Below are 21,744 nucleotides of genomic sequence, written 5' to 3' on the forward strand. Positions count from 1 at the left end.
TTACTTCTTTGGCTTAAATTCACCAACTTTTGCACTTTTATCTTTAATTATGATCGGAAACGCAGTGGCAGTAGGGCAGGAGGAGGGGGATGACACATGGATTCACCGCACTCGCTGCTGGAGAAAAGTTTCTTTTCATAGTTTTTGGGCTAGGCACACTGCCGACCTTATGGCAGCACCATGTTGTTTCTCCCCTTGTGGTGTGGACTTATATCTGGAAAATCTCTCCCTCTTGGTCTTATTGTTTTCTTCATCATGCCTTGTGAGTTCAGTACACCATGGCATACAAAGTAATTTCAAGTGGCTTTGCTTGCTGGGTGGATTTGGGCTCTTAGTGCAAGCTAAGGTGACGACCTCTTTGGATCTGTTCCTGTGGGCCCTATCGCAAGCTGCTGTCTAATTATTTGAGCTCTGTCTCTTTCTTCTGCAAAACTGTTCCATTATGGCGCGGCTATGGCTATAGTAATTGGTGGCTACTTCACTGGCATTTTTGACTTCTCATACAAACTCGACAGCCCTGGAGGAGATCTGATTGGAGGCTGCAAAAAAGAAGCCTTTAAAATACTGCTGATTCCAAAGATTTTCGAGAAGTGGGCATTACGTGTTAAATGCTGGAAGGAGCCCAGGTGGCGAACATTTTTTGTCAGAAAAATGTCTGATTCATTCGGCAGCATTGTTTAAGGAACACAAAAGCAGATTGCAATGTTCAACTTCCCATGCCCTATCAGCTTTGGAAAGCATCTGTCTTATTTCAATAGCGTAAGACTTGTAGCAGAGGTCCTCCTTGGTGATTCGATGCCTAATCTTTTCACTCACACCTACATCCATTGACAATTTTCAGATCTATTTAGTGGATCCTCAGAAATTAGCTCCTAAGTCTATTGGATGATGCTGGGCATTCTGACAACTTGCTCCTTGAAGTGAATTTTCCATGCTGGTGTTGCAAAACCATTGTCAAAGGTTTCCGACTCATTATACTTTTAAACAACATCATATACCGTTGATCTTGGGTACCCAACAAACCAAATACCGACGATCTTGGGTACCTGAAGAACTGAATAATTTCTGTCTCTGAGTGACTGGTGCATACACTTTCTCAATAATCATGGCTCATAATTATACTTCGCACTTGTTCTCAGCATTGCAACCGTTTTGAGGTTATGACTGCTCAGTACTTATGTCAAGATTATTTAGGTGCCAATGGCGACCTGTAAATGTGGAATGAAATGGTGGGAATTCCAAATAGAATTTAGTCTGGCCGCACCCTTTACACTATTGAGATGTGCATGTTCTCTAAATCCTGAGGAATATCTCTCCTCCTCTCTCAAGTGGAACTGTTTTCTGACTTCTTTCAAGGGGATTTCCTCTATCACACTCGGTCCTGAGCATCGTCTTTCATTTGACTATCCATCTGCCATTTCCTATCCCTTTCCTTAACTATTCCAATCCTTCTTTTGCTTCCCCTTGCTCTCTTTTCTCCAAATTTTCCCTTTCGTGACTCTCCTCAGTAAGTGACTTCAGAGTGATACATACAAGCCCCAACCAAGGATGCCTTTCTCTTTTTGATTTCTGTCCGCAATTTTCGTCTATCTCCTATTTTAATCAGCACTTCCTCATTGTTCTCTCTATCAGTCTGTTTTACCATTAGCATTCCTCTCCACAACCATATTGGAAATCTTTCCTGTTATTTTTTACGTTTATTTTTAAACCACCATGTTTCACTGCTGCAAGACACCGCATCGCAAACAAAGCACTTGGCTTTGTCAGTTGTATGGGAGTTCTACTTGCTGTCAAAAGTCCTTTCACCTTATCATAAGTTTTCCTGCCCAGATATCCCCTTTCTTATTCCCTGGGTACAGCTTCCATTTCAAGTTACTAAGTTTCCCAAATGCTGAATTGATTTGACTTGCTCAACAGTGTTTCATTCTATGGATGTTAGTGATTGCTTCAGTCCTACTTATTCTCACAAGTTCATTTTCCTCAGGTACTTAACTTAACCAGTATCCCTCCGTCATTCCACTCAGCTGTTATACAGATCACTGTGTCTACTTTGTTTTTTACCCTGCTTTTTGTTTTGTCATCTCAAGCGGTAGGAGTTTGCGTAATTATTTTTAGAAACATCACGCTTCTCATTACTCCGCATGTGTTGTCAATGTATTTAATTTCTCCATTTCAATTTCAGTAACTTAATAATATGTATACTCTGTAAAAATGATTGTTACAATGTACATGTATCTTTCCTCTAATTAATAGGGTTTTCGCAGGTTTTTCACACCCCCCTTCTCTTCGTGGGTGTTTTTCCTGCGTGGGTTTTTACTAGTTGAGCAATGCCACGCTCTCCCTAGCTTTTCCCACAAACCTCATTCTTTGCTTAGACTTTCCTCATTTTATTGTACTCTATCTTCACTGTCATTTAATTTGAGTATTTGAAGGAGTATTCTTAATTTATATATGTATATGTATGTATGTATGGGTGTGTATGTGCGTACTTATGTATGTATTTATGCATGTGTATGAATGCATGTATGTATGTTTTATGTGTGTATATGTATGTGTGTGTGGATATGTATGTATATGTGTATGTATGTGTATGCATATAGGTATATATGTGTGTGTATGTGTATGTGTGTGTCTATATATATGTATATACTTTTTTCTTTTCGATGTGCAAATTTGGATTAATGAATTTATGTCTATCTCTATGTGTTTATGTTTAGATTTGAATGTAACTGTAAGTTTAAATGGCTAATATAATATGTATATGACGATGGGTTAAATGGAAGAAGGGACCATTTGGTCTCAATTTCGCTCAAATAAAGACCGCTATCTATCTATCTATCTATCTATCTATCTATCTATTCTCAACACCTGTCTTTTTAACATAACTGCTCTTTCCACTCTCTTAGAATACTTTTCTCCATCATATGCCGTAGCTCCTTGGCTGATTTGCCAGTACCGATTGATCATATTTTACAGCCCTTATTCTTTCTTCTCATACCACAGCAACTGTTGCTGTTTCTAAGGCATTATTAGTAAGGTGTTTAATAGTTATTTTGAGGAGAGTTGGTGGTGGACAACATCCATGTCTGACACCCCTTCCAATGTTTATTTCATCTGTCCTACCATTTCTGTTATTATTTTTCTATCGCTCCAGTGTTTACCAATCTTTTTCAAACTCCTCAGTTGCACTCCAGTTGACTCCATCAAATGCCATATCCCAATTGACAAAATTTAAATATAGGGAACATTTAACGTGACTTTTTTTTACCTATTGTCCATAGACACAAGGTGTCTAAAGGATGATAGGCAAAAAAAGATAATCTTTTGTTTCTTCACCCTCCTTAATATGTAATGTTCATTTAATGATGACTCGTCCAAATTTTTGTCTCAGCTTCAACATACTACCTTGATCAAAAAGTTCCCGGAATAACCACCGTGTGGCGCTCCCATCGTTCCGATTTGAGTTCTGTTTTTTTTGTTAAATTGGTACATCTGTTGTTGATATTCCCTTTAAATCTTAGTGTCATAACTTGACATTTGCAAAAGTTACGTAGCCAAGAGTACATCTATCTCTGTGTGTGTTGGCGATTTTTTACAATTTCAGAAATGGATTTAAATTTGCAACAACGAACTTGTATTAAATTTTGCGTAAAAAACGGATTTAGTGGCGCACGGACGTTGGAAATGTTGGAAAAGTGTTTCGGCAACGATTCTCTAAAAAAAACGGTCGTTTACCAGTGGCACGAGCGGTTCAGAAGTGGTCGTGAGTCAATCGAAGATGATGAACGCAGTGGCAGACCATCGACATCGAAAGTCGGTGAAAAAATTGATAAAGTAAAAGAAATGTTGGTCAATAACCGCAAATTAACCATCAGAGAAATAGCGGAGGACTTGAACATTGCCTATGGATCCGCCCAAGACATTGTGGTTAATGATTTGGGTTTCCGTCGTGTAGCAGCAAAGTTGGTGCCAAAAGACCTCAATTTCATGCAAAAAAGAGACCGTGTTGACGTCGCAAAAGACATGATTTGCGAGGCTGAATCCGATCCCACATTCATCAAAAGGATCATTACTGGAGCCGAGACGTGGGTTTATGAGTACGACACGCAATCCAGACATCAGGCAAGTGAATGGCGTTCACCAAATGAGCCGAGACCAAAACAACCACGTCGTTTTCAGTCAAAAAAGAAGGCAATGCTGACGGTTTTCATGGATTACAACGGTGTAGTGCATCATAAATTTTTGCCAGAAGGCCAGACAGTAAACAAAGAGTATTATTTGGGCGTTATGAGACGTTTGCGTGAAGCAATTCGCCGAAAGAGACCAGAAATGTGGGCAGAAAACTCGTGGATTTTGCACCATGATAACGCACCGTCGCACAGTGCTATCATTATTCGTAATTTTTTGACGAAAAATGCAACAAATACCATCCAACAGCCACCGAATTCACCTGATTTGGCTCCCTATGACTTCTTTCTGTTCAATCGAGTTAAAAAACCATTACGGGGAACGCGTTTTAGCAGCCGAGAGGAAGTAATGGAAAAATCGCAGGAAGCACTGATGGACATACCGAAAACCGAATATAAAAAATGTTTCGAGGATTGGATCAAGCGCTGGCATAAGTGTGTTGCAGTCGATGGGGATTACTTTGAAGGGGACAATATAGATTTAGATGAATAAACTTGTATTTTTAATTTTCTGAATAAATTCCGGGAAATTTTTGATCAAGGTAGTATATCATCATATGGAATTACATTTGTTTCAAGCAAATTTTAGGCCTGCTAACGTTGAACAAATTTCTCGGTCCCTGATTTGGTTTTCCTGCTTAACACAAACATGCCTGCTGTCAAGAAGTGTTGGTCAGCAAGCCTTGGCTGTGAAAAAAATTCCCTTTGAGATTCACAAGAAGAGCAGTGACATTGTTTTAGTCTCAATGAGATGAACGATTGTGCTCCTTCCATCTGCCAGCTTCTCTGTTGGATCTCTTATTACCTTTGTCGTGCCTCTACTTCTCTTTCTTGTGCATCTCTGAGTGGATCTCCTGCTCTTCACCCAATCTTTTCAATAAGAATAAGGGCCAACCCATTAATGTGTGTGTGTGGGAACCCAATAGGTCTCTCATGCACTTATTTATTTATTTTTTACTATGAATGTAGCTGGAAGCAGCCAAATGTTCAAAGGAAGAAAAAGGTCATTTGAGCTGTAGAAGTGAGTTTTTCCGCATGGACCCATAAAAATAAGAATTGATGGTACATTGCTAACTTTTTTTGAGAATGATTGAGAAGAGTTAAGTCACATGGCTGCATTAGATACAAATTTGTGCACTGTGTTATTTATACTTATCCCATTTCTCTTTAATTTCTTTCCAGAATTCTGTCGCTCAGTTGGTCTCAGCTCTTTGGTTCTAACGTTATTCTCTGTGAAATAAATCTTTTGGATTTAATTCATTATATTGAAAATCCTCGGGTCTGATTTTACTCATTTTAATGACATTCCAATGTTTTTATTTCTATCACTTGTGGAACAGATGAAAATAACTTGATGCTAATTTCAAGTGAATGTCTTAAATGCCTAGATAGGCGACTGCTGGCATGGTTCCGTTACCCTTTGTCAGTACAACAATTTAATGAGTGCTTGCACTTGTGATTTCTTCTGACACCCAAATGTATTCCCTCTGTTTTTTGTAAATAGGTGCAGTCCAACAGTGCCAAAGCATTTGCTGTTTGAATATGAGTAGGTTTGAAAGTGGGTCCGACCTTGCTTGGAGCCCTACTAATACTCCTCTTGTGTTTTTCCCCTAGATCCAAGAGGAGAAGATGAGGGGGCTACAGGAGAAGTTGGAGCTTTCAGAGGGGAAAGTTGCACAGTATGCCAAACTTCCAGAAATGGAGGAGGAGCTGAAGCACAGGATGGATGCATTGCACCAGGTATCAAACGTAGGCGCTTGTATTTTAAATACTAACCTTAATCTTTAAAATATAAAACCAATGAATTAAAACTGGGTGTGCTAAATATTGGTTTTTCAGATCTTGATAAGTGCATACTTTTTTTACTTATGGCTTGATATTTGTTGAATTAAGAGTAGGAAGGAGTGTGTTTTATTAGCACAGAAAAGCCACCACTATTGCAGCAAATGGATAACACATGCGAAGGAGGGACATTTCTTGGCAGGAAATGTCTTCTCACCTGAAATGATATCTGATCATAATGTAATAAGGTGAACATTATATATAATATAACATAAATGATAAGTGTCCTGCGAATCACTAATCCTCCTCCAGATTGAATCTCAAATGAAATTTGAATGGAGAAGTAACTGTGGTAGTTATTGGGGGGCAGGCGACCGTGAGCTGAGGTAATTTGCACCATCAGGGATAGGTGGATAATTTGGAAGGGTGAGGATATTCAGGGAATGGTGTGAGAAGGGTGGAGGATAATTTGGAAGGGGTACGGTATATAGGGATTGATGAAAGAAGGGTGCCTGACCTGAAACCTGACAGCGACGTTAGCCTACGTTAAAGAAAAGGCACCAAGACATCACACAGTTAAACGTTCCATCTGATGGACAGCTGGGCCTTCCTTGAATTGCTCACCACTTACAGCGCCCTATGCAGGAATCCGGATGCCACTAAAAAACCCAGCCACCTCTGGGACTAACATTGTTATGCCCTCTAAAATTGTGGCATGTTCAGTTATTAGACCTAGTTATGAGCCAAAGTTATATTTTCTTATTCATTTAAGTAACATCTTCGTTTGTCTCAACAGAGACTTAGAAAAGCTAGAGAATATGCTATCAGCATGAATAAAATGGAAAATTAAGCAAGAAAAATGCATAATATTAGAAAAAAAATTTAATCAGTTGAGACAGTTTTAAGAAATGAAATCTCAGATTTTAATCAAGTCATCTTTGCAAATTAAATAGGTACTTATTTGTTAATATGGTGCGTAAAAGTGTAGGATATCTTATGAAAACCAAATCTGGAAAAGAGATATGAATAAATGAAATTTCTATTGGTTTAACATTTTAATTCAGGTTTTGTGAAATATGTTTATGCTTGAAAAGGAAATGGACATCGTGAGAAATTACCTGAATATACATTAATGATGGTTAATGACCTCAAGTTGCTATTCCTTGACCTCAAGCATTTTTAAAATCTGTAAATGCGGGGAGAATTAAAAATATACCATGTGCTAATGGTAATATTCAAAAAATCGAATATTTGGACTTATAATTCAACCAATTTGCAAAATAAATCAAGTCTTGAAGCTTTGCAGGATCATAATTAATAATTGGGATAATTAAAAATTTTGGAAATTTTAGAACAAGGGAAGATATTGGATATGAGTATAAAAATACATTACAAATTTTGAAGTTATAGCAGCAACAAGACAGAGACTCAACTAAGATGCAACAACAAATAAACACTTAAAATTTATGCCATTTATTATGAAAACACCCCATGTAATGAGGCATGGTTATTAAGATAAGCAAGTGCAGAGTGTATTTCTACTGCCAAAACATCTTTACAAGCAGTGGATCATAATGAATTCAAGAAACTTTATAAGCAATGACCAGGCTATTATCTCTCTTCACATCTTTTTCATGAAGAAGTTTGTGGGGATATTTTTATTGGGGGTTGCGATGGTGTGGTGGATAATGAACAGGGTTCCCTCCAAGAGGGCCCGGGTTCAAATCCTGGAGACAACAAATATTTTTCAGTGGTATCTTAATCCCTACTTGAGGTGCTTTGTGGAGAGCACTTTGAGTCGGTTCGACATCCGTCGGATAGAATGTTAAACCCACCTTGGCACCTTTCGACAAGAGTATGCTAATACCAACGCCGAAGTTTCTCTCCACCCTCCATCCTTTCCCATTCCATCCCTAATGGCCTTAATGACCTTAGCTGTCGGTCGCCTCCCATTAAAATAAGTACTACCCACTATATTTTTACCCAGCATTGCTGGTTGATCTAACATCACTGATAATCCAATTGAGTACTCAACAATCACTGGAGAACGTGGTTAGTGAATATTATTTGACACACTGGATACATATGTAAGTTCATCTTCAACGGAATTTCAAAGTTCAAGAAATAAATAAGTGATCAGGTAAAAAATTAAGTCACTGATAGCGTATCTAATATAAGTAAATGAATAATATTGTGTGGTGGAATTTATATGCAATTTAGAAATTTGAGTTAAATACAGAAGGATTAGTTAATTACTCTATTGAAAGTCTTTCTTTTACTAGCATTCACTTGTCATAACTCCTGTGAGTATGTGACATTTAGCAGTGGGGATAGATAAGGATTGATTTTATTCTATGGCGGAGGGAAGACTTGAAAGATGATAAGACATGGCAGAATCATAGTCTTTTCTCCTTACTTCTATCTTGGTTATTGAAACCTGTATTAACAAGCGAACAGTCAAGATACTTGTTATAAAGGCCTGCAAAAGTAATCTGCCATGAATAGGGCCGCTATCCGGAGTTGTTAAAATTGCTAAATAATTTCCAACTTCATTGTCCTAATATTTACCTTTATTTAAAAATAAGTGTTTTTAGTTGCAAATATATTTCTATGATCCTGAACGACAAATGTTTGATCTTCCCAATACCTCTAAATTGATGTACTTAAAATTTAATGGGCTGTTTAAAAATCAAACTTAATAGTTTAATTAACGTTTAACGCATTTACCAATAATGAAATTTTACATTATAAAGAAAATTGCTGACCAGAAGTTGGAGCCGCAACAGAAAGTAAGTGAACTGCCAATCAGTGCTCTATACTTAAAACTTCACTGATTAATCTCAGGTTAATGCTAAGACAGAATTATAAAATATTTATATTAATGAAACAATGATCTTATTTGATTTAAATGAGTGTTTTCTATAAAAGTTTGGAAAAGTCTTCTCATCTTGCATGTTTTAAAAATAGACCCAGTTGTGAAAATCTTTCACCTTGACAGGGGTTTGACCGCGGATCCCACGATGTACGGCTGAGTGCTTAAGCCAGTTAAGCTACCAAGGCATCCTCTTTCACTCCAAAATTTTGGGGGCTTTTAAAGGAACAAGATGGTATCTCGAGGTATCTGGGTTCGAATACGTCTGGGAAAATGAGTTTTAAAATCTTAAATTTCTGCATTTGAATTCATATTAGCAGGTGACTCCGTTAAAAAAGTTACTCCTATGGTATCTCCTGCTGTTCTTAGAATTTATAGACCCAGTGTTATCAACCTTGAGGAGACAAAGTGAATTGGTTACCCAGGTTTATTCATCTCCCATTGTTAGTAGGCTGGAAAAAAAACATAATTAATGAGACCACTAGTGATAAAAGTGTCTATTTTCTCCACATTTTCCAGATATGTGTTTGCATTTGAAAATTCTCTAAAACTGTCATATGCTCTGGACCAGAAAGCCAGAGTTGCTGGATTTTTATTTCTTCCTGAATTCCCGTCTCGCTTGTTGTTTTCTGCAACAATAGTATAGCTCCCTCTCTTGGAAGCACCTTCAGATTGCAGTGCTTCACTAAGTGGTGTTTTGGTCAGCATTAGTTCATATAGTATATAGATGTTCACTAAAAGTAAATACATACAGAATGAAATTTAGGCACAACTTTCCCCTACACCATCCAGCTAAGGCTCAAAGAATACACGTGGTCCTGAAAGAACTGCTGATAAAGGAAAGTCATTGGAGACCTTTTTACTATTCTGTGTGTTGCAAAGCTTTAGTTGACCATTTTTTAGTATCTTTTATGCTTTCTTATCATTGCTGACAAATTTTCATGATGAAAATAAAATGGGTATTCACATTTTGGTGATTTGAACGTAAGGAATTTTTTGTACTTCAGCGCATCTTCTTTTCTTGCGTAGCTGATGCCGTAGCAACGTAAGCTTCTATTTAAGCGTACATTTTATCATGCGTCTCTGTATTACTTACAACTTTCACTTTTTTGTGAGCTAAGTAATAGTAGTAGAAACTAATTATGACAAAGTTATTGATCAAAGAAAATATTAATGACAAATTTTCTAATCTAAAGGTAAAATGTTAAATTAAAAAAAACAGACTTAAAAATTATATTTTTTCTAAATGTGTAGACGGCATAACAACAACATTGAATCTTTTTATCGTACCTTTAACTATTCAAAGTGTGTAAAAAAATGAGCTGAAACGCATTCATGTTAGGATTTATATAAATTCTAAGTGCAAACCTACAAATTCATCAGAACAGCCCTGGCATTTTTCACGTATACCAGGGAAAAGAGTCTGGCCCTAAAAGGGTTAAGTAGGCTGCAGAAATGGATGGGAAAGAAAGAGGTGCAGGAGGGGAATGTGTACATCCTCCACCACTATCCCCTTTGTAACCTGAGTATCAGAAAAGTTTTGAAGGCTCCCATTACTAGAAGCGTAGAATTATCAGGGAGGCAATGGAAATGGCCAGAAACATGCATAATTTCACCTTCAGGTAGAGTTGTTTCCCTCTTCCTCTTCTCTCTCCACCCCCCTCCCCTCCCTCTCCACCCCCTCTCCCCGCTGCCCCATGTTACTCATGGCATAAATGCGGACTGGCAAGACTTTCTTCCTTTATGATGACTAAATTGCTTTGCTTCACTTTCACACTTCTCATTCTCAAACTGTTGATAATATCAGCAAAATTGACTAAGCACCACTGGGAGTGTGCAAACTATAGCCATTATGGGCTCCATAAGTAGACAGATAATCAAGTTGGCATGCATGTAATACTGCTTACAAGCCAAATTTATACGATATATAAATTCAATTTATAGAGTTTTAATTTTGAAATGTGAATTTTGTGAATTTTTCCATCAAGATTCCATTATGTGATCCAACTTGGGCTCCTAATTATTGTAATTAATTACATGATTCATTTTTGCTGCATCATGGATATATATTGAATTCACGTTGATGTCTACTTCCTTCATGTATTTCAGGCCCAAGAACGTCATGGGTCGGCTGAGGATCGAATCCAAAGGTTAGAGGCACAACTGGATGAGAAGAGTGCTGAACTTCTTCGTTTGAATCAACGCCTTAAAATGAATGAGGAGCACAATCAAAGGTTATCCTCAACGGTGGACAAACTTTTATCAGGTAATCAAGACTCTTTCGTTGTATCTCAGAGTCTAGAGCATCTGTACTGGTTGTTGTGAAAGTGGTGGAGGTGTGTAACATTTCCAGAGACATTGTTTCCCTCTGTTTTTTTTGCTAAATCCTGTTGTTTGAAATTTCTGGTATTCGTTATTCAAAATTTCATCCCTCATTCCATTGTGTGAGGAAATATTGCAGTGGAAAAAATAGCAATTAATTCCAATGTTTGATTGTAGATTTTTGTGTCGTTCAGATGAATGACTCTCCATTCTGGGGATGCCACCGTGTGGGTTGTTTTTTGGACAACAGTTTCGCCCGTGTTCCAATGAGCGTCTTCAGGTCAAAGTGCCAGGGCGTTGTTTTGGCAGCGTTAAACGTGGCCCAAGCAATGCCCCGGCTTATTGGCCTGAAGGTGCTCGTTGGAACATGGGCGAAACCTATGTCCAATAAACAACCTACGCGGTGGCATCCCCAGAATGGAGATTAATTCATTGATTCCAATGTGTTTACGTCTCAAAAATTGGTACAGAATCGATCACAGTTTTAATTTCATTTTATTTTCCAAGGAAAATCATTTGAATGTCAACTTCAGCATTAACTTGAAATAATAATTTGACGAATGTCAGTTGTGTATATTCACATTCAAATTCAATGCAGCTTTCTCTAAAGTTCTGAGGAAGCCTTTTAGTCAATTTTTTCAAATTATTTTTTCTTTAAAAGGCTGCAAACAGGCTCTTATGGTAGTACATGTGTAGAAGTAAACCTTAGTGCTGGAGGAGGATGGATCTCCCGATGTGATGACAATAGGGCATGCATACAAAAATGCTCCATGTGCCTATTTTTAGAGTGGTACTTATAAATAACTTTTGAGGAGGGGGTGGTGCAAAATCCTTCACCAAAGATATAATGATTAAATTAATAATAGTGAAAGATGTAAAGCCATTAATTCTCAGTACCACCTTTGAAACACTTTGTAAATGATGTGCATATGTAACCTCGAAATGGGACAAATTTGCCCATATTGGCTTGGTATTGTTTCATGGATTTATTCTAACATATAAAGATCTGATGGCAGTTTGTTAATATAAAATTATTGTTTGACAATTTCTATGCATTAAAGTTCTTATTATTTCAAAAGTAAGCTGTCAGTTAAGTTGCAGAATTTTTGCACAAAATACTGGTAGAGCATTGTCTTTTTTAATTTGAATTACTCCATAGATAGTGTAGGGAAGGTATTGTTTTCATGAAAAAACTAAATTTTGAGATTTCAACAGGAAATGCAAAAATCCCCTGGACACATTTTCAGGTTGGTGTGGCAATCTGTGTCAGTGTGTTTGGTGTTTTATGAATGTAGGAACTCTAAATTTATTTAACCATGAGTAGCTTGAAATTTTGTTAAATATTTTTATGAAGAGGGTATGAACTGATTAGGTCTTGTCCAAAATGTATCCTTTGTTAGTAATTGATTCAGGCTTTTTTTCTTCATGTGTGGCAGTGGAACTATTCCTGACCTCATTAAGAGATTTAAGAATTTTTCAATGAAAACCTATTCTTATTTCCATTTATCACTTCTTTTTCTTCTTGAAATACTCCTATGCCTTGTTTAGTGCAAAATAGATGAGAGCAAATTTGCTTTCCATGGAGGCGTTATACCTACTTGCAGCACATATTAGGTAAACAGTCCATGTCACAATTTTACAGAGATGTTTTTTTTCTTGATATTGCTTTCACAATGAATATATTTCTTTTGTTTTGCAGACATAGAAAAAATGACATTGTACAATACATTTAAAAAAAACACGAGCAGTTGAAAGAAAGCTGATGTCTTATTTTTCCTGTGTCCATATCAGATAAAAAGCTGTCATTGCGTGCGAAGTTTTGTTGGAAGATTTCTGATTGAATTGATTATTTCCTTTCCTTAGCCTCCAGCACCAATATCACTTTTGTAAACACCAAAATGTCCCTTTTTAAAGACTAATTCCTCACTTCAGTTCCTTCTGTCCGCAGAAGAAGGTGATTATGCCACCAAAAATTTTGGAATACATGCGAGTTCCTTGTTTTATGTGCCTGTGTAAAATGTGTTGGCCAACACTGTCTCTTTCCTTTGTTTGGTTTATAGATCAGGCCTTTCCTAAATCTTGTAATTTTCTTATTCTTTTCAGAATCTAATGAGCGCTTGCAGGTCCACCTGAAGGAAAGGATGCACTCCCTGGAGGAGAAAAATTCCTTGCAGCAGGAGCTGGAAAAAACTCGCAAAATATTGGAAGACTCTCAGGGTGAAAAGGTAACAACAGTGGGGATGGTAAAGGGGGGTCGATGTATTGTGTGACATATAAGGGGTCAGTAAAATAAGCAAGATTTTGTTCTTATTCAATTTCCAGTCTGAAGATAGGTAGATAACATATCCTCAATTTTGTATATTCTGTTGATTCCTTGATCTGGTTATAGAATCCCTTTCCCACGTTCCTAATAATTATCATTGAATATTTTTCCTTAGGTCTGCCCTCTCTTTTTAGGTCTTTTCATTAGGTTTTCTGTAGGCCTTTTTTCTTTGCTTCCTTCATGTTCTTCATGAGTTCATTGACTTAAGTTTGTCCTCGTAAGCTTTTTGATTAGAGGAAGTTCTTTAGTGCTTTTGATAATCAATGTGTTCCAGTTGACTTTACAGTCAATACTTCACAACTTTCACAGTACCTTTACCAAACATTTTTCATTTGCTAGAATCCTACCCAGGCTGTGGATATTTGTGGCAATGGTGTGGATCTTTTGGGAATGAGTTAAGAGTTCATAAAGTATCACATTTGTTTGGAGCAGCCCAAAAACTCAAACAGAACTACCATGAGTCCAGGATATTCAAATTGTGGAATGCTCTTCCTTATATCTTCTGGAATGTTTACATATTCTGTACCATTTTCCCTTTTACTCTTTTGTCGAGGAAAATTTAATCTTTGGGAGAAGGCTTGGACATAAAGGGAAACTTATGAAGATCTTTCAGTGCACTTCTACCCTCCAGATTGCTCCTTTATGGGGAAGTATAGACATGTAGGTACATGGGAAACCCTAATGAAATAATCCCTCACGCTTAAGATTTCTGAAGGAGAAGAACCACTTGGAGCAGTGTGAGTATCATGTCTCAGATCATAGCATGAGAGTTCATTGTGTCTCTCAAAATACAATATTTACTCATTCAATACTTTGGCATCTGTTGTTATGGTATATGAATTTGTAAGTTGACTTAAGTGCTTTGAAACCTAGTAATTGCATTCATTGTATTCCTTGGTGCTAGCAATGCCTAAAGGCCATTTTACTGGATGTTCTTTTTCTACCACTCATATCAATATGTTCAATCAGTGTGTTCAATATTGAATGAGTTTGGTGCTGAATGTTGAATCAACCCTTCTTCTCCCACAATCCTAACTCTCCTTACAACTTTCAATTATTGTGCACCCTTTTGTGTTGCATTTTTGGTCTACGTCGGTGTTTACCATTCAATTCCAACAATTGTTTTATTATTGGCATGTCAAATACCATCCTTAGTTCTGATGAGGGAACGTATATGGCATAGGGGAAATAATGATTGCCAACATTTCAATGTGGTCAAGTCCAAGGGATGGATATCTGCAATGCAGTAGTTTTGGAGTGCAATAACCATTTTCCTTGACTGGGAGGCGGATGATATTTGCCCTTTTAAATTGTTGCATTGCAATGCCCATTAGGGGATGACTCCATGAAAAGTTATGTGCACCATCTTGAGCAGTTTATTTTAAAGCAAAATCTTGGTAAGGAATTAGTTTAGCAGGAGAATGTTAAGGGATAGTGCTGGTGTTTTGGAGATGCTGCATGGTGAACTGCAGAATTGAGGCATTGGCTGTGGTAGAATTAATTCTCAAATCCCTCCTGTTATAAACATATTTCAATTTTTGTTGTGGCTTCTTGTTCAAGAGCACATTTTACTCTTATATCGAAGGAAGGGCGCGGCAACATATCTTACCTTTTTTTCAAACTCAAAATGCTTTCAAAAAAGGAAGTTATGTTTTCACACCCTTTATAAGTAGGGACTCATTTTTTTCTTGTTATGAATTGTTTCGTATCCTACAGAGGTTCATTTTAAAGAGGTTTGACTGTACTTTCCTGAAAGGTTCTGGTAACAACTAGAATATGTTCACCATAGCAGCCATGGTGGGGATCAGCACACTAGAAAGATGTGGAATGTTTTAGAACTACAGCGCTATGGTAGAACTACGGATATAACTCCATCTTTTTTAATTGTCATAATTATTTTAATTTAATTTCAGCATTCTTTTAGCAAAATTTAAAGTATTAAATATTTTTTATGATGTTAGGCTTTGTTCTTGAATGCCATTCAATACATTCTAATTCAATTCGGTAATAGAAAGATAGAGATCTCAGCTGTCAACTGTCAAAAGGAATAAGGTGGGAATTTAAGCATATACTGTGGCCTTCAGATGCAGAAGAGGGAGAAAATGGAGATTATCTTAGTCCAAGGAAGCATCAGAAGACCAAAGCTGACAGCAATGTTTTGAAAATGGAAACCCAGATCTTATCTGTCCTTGAAACATAGGCTGGTCATAGTTATTAGGTTAAGTTACAGGACAATAGGAATATGAATCTTAGTATGTAAAGATCTAATCTTCTGCTTACAAAATATGTGTTTAAAGATGATTATTATAGTCGGATGTAAAATTTAATCATAAATAATCATGATTGAGTGAATTTTTTATTCATAATTTAATTAAATTTCATTTTTTTTATATTTATAAAGTATTAAAAAGGAATTTAAGAATTAAGAAGTCAATTCCTGTTATGGTATTATTTTGGATTGAATGGTGGAAATATAAGATTATGATGCTGTCATAACAAATGGGGGTGGGGGGGGATGTATTTGACTTGGTTGTTGAGCTGACATTTGGTATTAATTCTTCATCCAGGGTAACATTGTGAAGGAGTTGAATAAGGCGCGCATGGAAATTGAGAGCATCAGAAGGCAGATGCTGCAACAAGAAATTGCATTCAACATTCAGCAAACAGATGCCCTCACAAGGCAAGTTACCTCTGCTCACCCGCACTGGGACTCAATTTCAGGAAGTATTTAATGTCAAATGTATGCTTTAACTATTGGAATGTATAATCACAATTTCAAACCCAAAGGTCAGTTTGGTAGGTGATATTCGAGCCTACCTAGTTAAAAGCCCACCGGCTTGTGGAATTCACATAACAAGGTAATTAGGGGGACCAGTTTTTTACCTGTACCAACAATGGTTTCCCAGTAAGTTCTGGTACCCAAAATATCACCCAGCTTGGGTGAAGCTAAGGGTACATTGAGGCATGCCTGGCATTTGAACCTTGGCTTCCTGGTCAGTAGTAGTGGTGTTCTACCACCCACAGGATTGGACCACCACACTTTTTTGGAATTTGCACATAAGAAATAAATAATACTGATTTCTAAGTTAGAAAGGCAGATCACACTTTGTGGGATGAAATTAAATAAAAATTCATTACACCCACATTTAATGGGTAATGGCTTGTCAGACTTTGTTGTATTAAGCATCAAAATTATGCTTTTTTTCTTCTTAATTGATGAATTGTTGAGTTTTTTATTTTATCGGTAATCATTCTTGGTAAAACGAAGAAAAGAGCCTTTTTTCAGCCACATTCACTGAATGCCTCAATTTTGAGCTTCTTGTCAGTAAAAGTAATTGGTCGATTCTTATCTAATGTTAATACACTGTTGACTGGGTATATATAAATTATTGAATGAAATTCAGAGGCTTATCACTGTTACACAAGGAGCTGTTATTAATTCTGCACAAAAACGTTTTGCTGGCAACCAGTGGTCTAAGAAACTCACATTTCCAATGGTCTTATTATCTCCCATCTCCCAGTTCCATTGGCATGATCACATTATTTGTTAAACCTTTAATCTTGTTGTGAATTTTATGTCAAATTATTTATGAGTTTGATTTTTAGCTCCGATAGTATGGCCCTCTACCCTTGGTGTAACCAGAACTGTCTCTGAGCAAGTCTTTCACCACCAGCATCCTGTCTTGGTACATTCACCAGCCCCCTGATAACAAGTTTTATCTGACTACAGTCAGACTTTTCTGGTAGTTTTAGTTATTCTGTGAGGTTATTGAAAGGTGTAATTGAGTACTGATCAAGAATGATAACACTTCCTTCCAGTTCCTTATTATTTATTCTTTCCTACTCTGGCTTCTATAATCAATGATTGTGATGAACTGATTAATGCTCTTTATAGAGCTTATGTTGGGTTTATTACCTCAAATGTGGTGTAGGTTGAAAAATAGTGCCCTCATTATTGAGCTCTAGAAGCATTGTATATATTTGTGCTGATATTTTATGAAGTCATATGTGAGCATCAATTCTGCCATCAGGGATCTTATGTTTTATATCAGATAGACCAAACAAAAGAGAAACCTCAATTGGTGAGTTGTGGGAGGGCTCATGCAGTGTTGGTCAAGGCCATTTTAAAATTCTGAAATGGCAATGATCGATGCCATTAAGGTGTTTTTTAGTTAAACTGACCTTCATCTGAGTTCTGAGAAAAATTGCGGATTGTACAAATGGTGTTGAACAAATCAGTGAATTCCTAATAACACTTGATCCTGTCATTTTTGGACTTGCATGCAAGGAGAGTCCCAAAAATAAGTAAAATAAATTTGGTGGAAAATATGTATTGGAGTGTAAAAATCGTTCGCCTTGACTGGGACTCGAACCCAGATCCCTCAATATCCGGTCGAGTGCTTTAGCCACTTAAGCTACCAAGGCGTCCTCTTAAACTCTGAAATTTTGGGGCTTTTAAAGGAACTAGATGTTGTGACGAAATACCGTACAGACAGTGGCACGTCGCGCACGACTACGAATGCCTGTGACATTGTATGTATGTACGGTATTTCGTCACAACATCTAGTTCCTTTAAAAGCCCCAAAATTTCAGAGTTTAAGAGGACGCCTCGGTAGCTTAAGTGGCTAAAGCACTCAACCGGATATTGAGGGATCTGGGTTCGAGTCCCAGTCAAGGCGAATGATTTTTACACTCTGAAATTGTTGCATTGAAATGTACATTAGTGGATGACTCCGTTAAAAGTTACTGTTGCGGCATCTCACGCAGTTTCTTTGGAATTTGTCAATGTATTGGAGATTAAAGGACAAATTGCTGAAATATTTCATAAGAGCACCCTGATGTACCCCTGTACTTAAAACAGTAATTCCTGCCCCATGAGATACACCGATACATAACAATCTCTCACAGTACTTAGGGTTGAATACCTGTGGACTCCCAGTTTAACTAGACTAACCCTCTGCTAATACATCATAATACGGGCTACATCCCCGTTAGCCTAAGGTGTATTAAGTTTCATGGAAGCACCAAATGTGAGATGAAACTAAACACACTTCATTGAATACATTTATGATTTATTGTATGAATTTTTTTAGGAAGTACTTTCCAGGAATTATTTAAACTCTGTTGCTTACTACTGACTCAAGAAGTGATACTATGTACGTTTGTAATGAAGGCAACCATTATCTATGCCTGATGTCGGAAAAAGTACCAAATAGTGCATATTTTTCCGGTGAATTGGCCTGTGTTTATAGGTCAAACTTATGCCCGCATAGGCAGGCTGGTTTTTGAGCGCATTTTGAAGTAAAAAAATTGTATCTTATGGCCCAGGAAATATGGGTTTAATTTGTACTTGCTGGTAAAATTTTAGTGAGTGGTTGATTGTTAATATATAAGGTTAAATTTTCATTAAATGAATATTTGTATGTGTATAAGTACGTAAAATATTAGTAAAAGCCTCTTAATCTGATTGTTATCACTTCTATTTGGTGAAATATCTTGGAAACCAATTGTACAGTGAGCATCGGGATAAATTTAGGGTAAAATGCCTCCCATCAAAAGACTGGATGGGGATTTGACCCAACAAAAACCAGCTGCTCTGAAGGTATTTGGAACAAAAATCAAAATTTCATGTTTGGAAAAGGTGTGCATTTTATAAAATGGTATAGGGAAATTTATTTCTTTTGACATAGGTGCTTTTTGCGTATGCATAAAGCACTTAGAAACTTTTCACTGTATGCTACATCTAGCATTCATTATTTCAAATTTTTAAACTCTTTTCTTGGTGGCCTTAAAAAAGATGATTATTCATTGGAAGAAGAGTCATAGCATATCACATCATTTGTTAAAGTTGATTCTCATTAGTGGCAAGTTTAGGTCTGTGAAGGTCTCAGTCAGGCCACATCTAGCTCAGAAACATGGAATACGGCACCACTCCAGGTGCTACAGAGTCAGAAAGAAATGAGAGAGTTATTAATGTTTCCCCTTCTCCTGTTTTCATGGCTTCACAGCCCAGGTGAATGATTGGAATTGATCATTCAGTGTGTTGGAATGGCATTGCTTGCAAATTGAATGTTTCTCTCTTGTTCTATTTGAAGGAGCCTGTCACCTTCTGGAGGGCTTCTCCCGGGCGAGGGACCCTGTCAGTCTCCATACGGGGGCCGACCCCCCTCAGGAGCGGCCAATGTAGCCTCCCCAGGGCCTCCCTCATCCTCTGTCGTCACGCCCACGCGACCATCCTCTGCAGCATCCGGTCAGGGCCAGCAGGGCGGCTCATCTGTGTCATCATCAGCTTCCAGAGCTTCCAAGGCAAGGCTTGCCGTTGCTGCCCTTGAGGAAGAAGTTGCTAAGGTACGAGTCCTTCCTTTTGGCTTTGTGGATGGAGAAAAGGAAGATTTGTGGTGGGGGAATTTTAGGCAGAGGTCATGGGTTTATCAGCTGTGCACCGTGAACTTTTTTTGAAGAGAGTTCCTAGAGATTTTGATTCCTTCATCTTGAGAGATTCCTTAACAGATGAGTGAGCCTTGAGAGATACTAGTGTAGTGGCACTGCATATGACTCTCTCTCTCTCCTTTGTGTGATGGGGTCATGTGAAGTAGAATCTTGATTTTGTGAAAAGTTTAATTTTACGCAAGTGAACGAGCAGTGTGGGTCTATTTCTAATATATTCTCATGGAATTATTGTTTTAAATGATATTTTATGTCAAGATATAGAGGTCCCTGGAGGAAGCATCGAATTGTTTTTACAGAAGTGAACCACAGAATTTATGGATTAAAATGCACCAATTCCCAAATGGAAAAATCTTATCTGAAAAGAAAAATGGAATTTAAGCAGGTATAAGAAGATTCGTGACCATTCTGAATTAACTATTATGTTGTTGATGCTTCGATATCATTCCATTCATTTGTTATCGATTATGACATGCACTAATTGTTGTTATTCAGTATTTGTTTATATGTATGCACCATCTCAGGAATAGGCTAGTTATGACAGTTTTCCAGTTGTTTGTGCCAAAAACATTAGCTAGGGAAGTGATTGACTATGAGAACATCATTTACTGATCCCGGTGTCAGTCTCTTATAGATTGTCGGATGTTCCTCCTGTTTTATCATGTAATTGCAATATTCCGTCACAATTAGTGCCATGCTTTTTGGAATTTTTTTGGAGCAGGAGAGTTTTAATAATCACCTATACACACAGTCTGTCCTTGACTAAGAAGGGTATCTACTAATTTTAGAACAATTTGTGTAATTTTATTTATGACTGGTCCCCTTTAAGTTTCAACTCCAAAATTGTGTCTTTGCCAGTTTAGACAGAGAATGCATTTCGCTGTTTAATTCACAGAGCACCAGATTATCATGTCAAAATTTTGACTCCAGGGTAAGTTACTCTTTGTAAGATAAGTGAACCTTCCGTAATGTCAAAGGAATATCTTTTTGGTAAATATAACTCGTCAAATTTTTTGTCCAAGTGATATATTTCCGGAAATATATTGTGTAGCTTTTGCACCCATTTATACATATCCATACTTATGTTATCTGCAAAATGAGAAATTTGCAACCAAAGAATATTGACTATCTTGTGATGGTATCACCAAAACCTGCTGTGGATATGGTATGATTATTCTTTTGATAAAATATTATCAGTGTGTGGCATTTTGACCATTGCCCATTTGCAGAATAAACATAAAATTTTGTAGCTTTCTCCCTCCACCACTGGTTTCCAGGATGCTAGTGTATAGATTTAGGTGATGCCACTCTAGCACATAACTAAATTTTATTGTGCAGCTTATCAATTTGTTTCATTCGTGATCGTTTAAAAAAATTCACCGAAAACAGTTCAAAAATACTTCCAATGTCACTCTAATTCTCTGCTTCCCTTTGAGGGCCCCAAATAGGATTGAAATCTCTCAGTGCTCAGTGTAATTATCATATTCTCCTAGACAAACTTATCAACCTCTTCATCCTCATCTTCATTGCTGCTGGCATCTGTCATGTTTATTTCTGATCAGTCACCCATGTCATCTCCACTATCTTTTTAAAGTCCAAGAAGGGAATTATAATTGTCTATGAACTTCAAAAAGGGAATTTTTATCATTGAAAACCTGAAATTAATAATGGTCCATACTACCTTGATCAAAAATTTCCCGGAATTTATTCAGAAAATTAAAAATACAAGTTTATTCATCTAAATCTATATTGTCCCCTTCAAAGTAATCCCCATCGACTGCAACACACTTATGCCAGCGCTTGATCCAATC

General features: G+C 37.2%; 1 protein-coding gene across 1 annotated transcript in view; it reads left to right on the top strand.

The window, feature by feature from the left end:
* The window catches only part of Liprin-alpha (PTPRF interacting protein alpha), a 112,932-nt gene that overhangs the window by 41,056 nt on the left and 50,132 nt on the right, over window positions 1–21,744 (top strand). Inside the window, exons 11-15 of the mRNA XM_071587957.1 lie at window positions 5,802–5,927; window positions 10,951–11,107; window positions 13,267–13,388; window positions 16,054–16,166; window positions 19,582–19,834. Of these exons, the coding sequence (XP_071444058.1) occupies window positions 5,802–5,927; window positions 10,951–11,107; window positions 13,267–13,388; window positions 16,054–16,166; window positions 19,582–19,834 (771 nt within the window). The remainder of the gene's footprint in view (window positions 1–5,801; window positions 5,928–10,950; window positions 11,108–13,266; window positions 13,389–16,053; window positions 16,167–19,581; window positions 19,835–21,744) is intronic.

Source organism: Hetaerina americana, unplaced genomic scaffold (genome assembly GCF_022747635.1).
Source record: "Hetaerina americana unplaced genomic scaffold, ioHetAmer1.1.p SCAF_3, whole genome shotgun sequence".
Taxonomy (NCBI): Eukaryota; Metazoa; Arthropoda; class Insecta; order Odonata; family Calopterygidae; genus Hetaerina; species Hetaerina americana.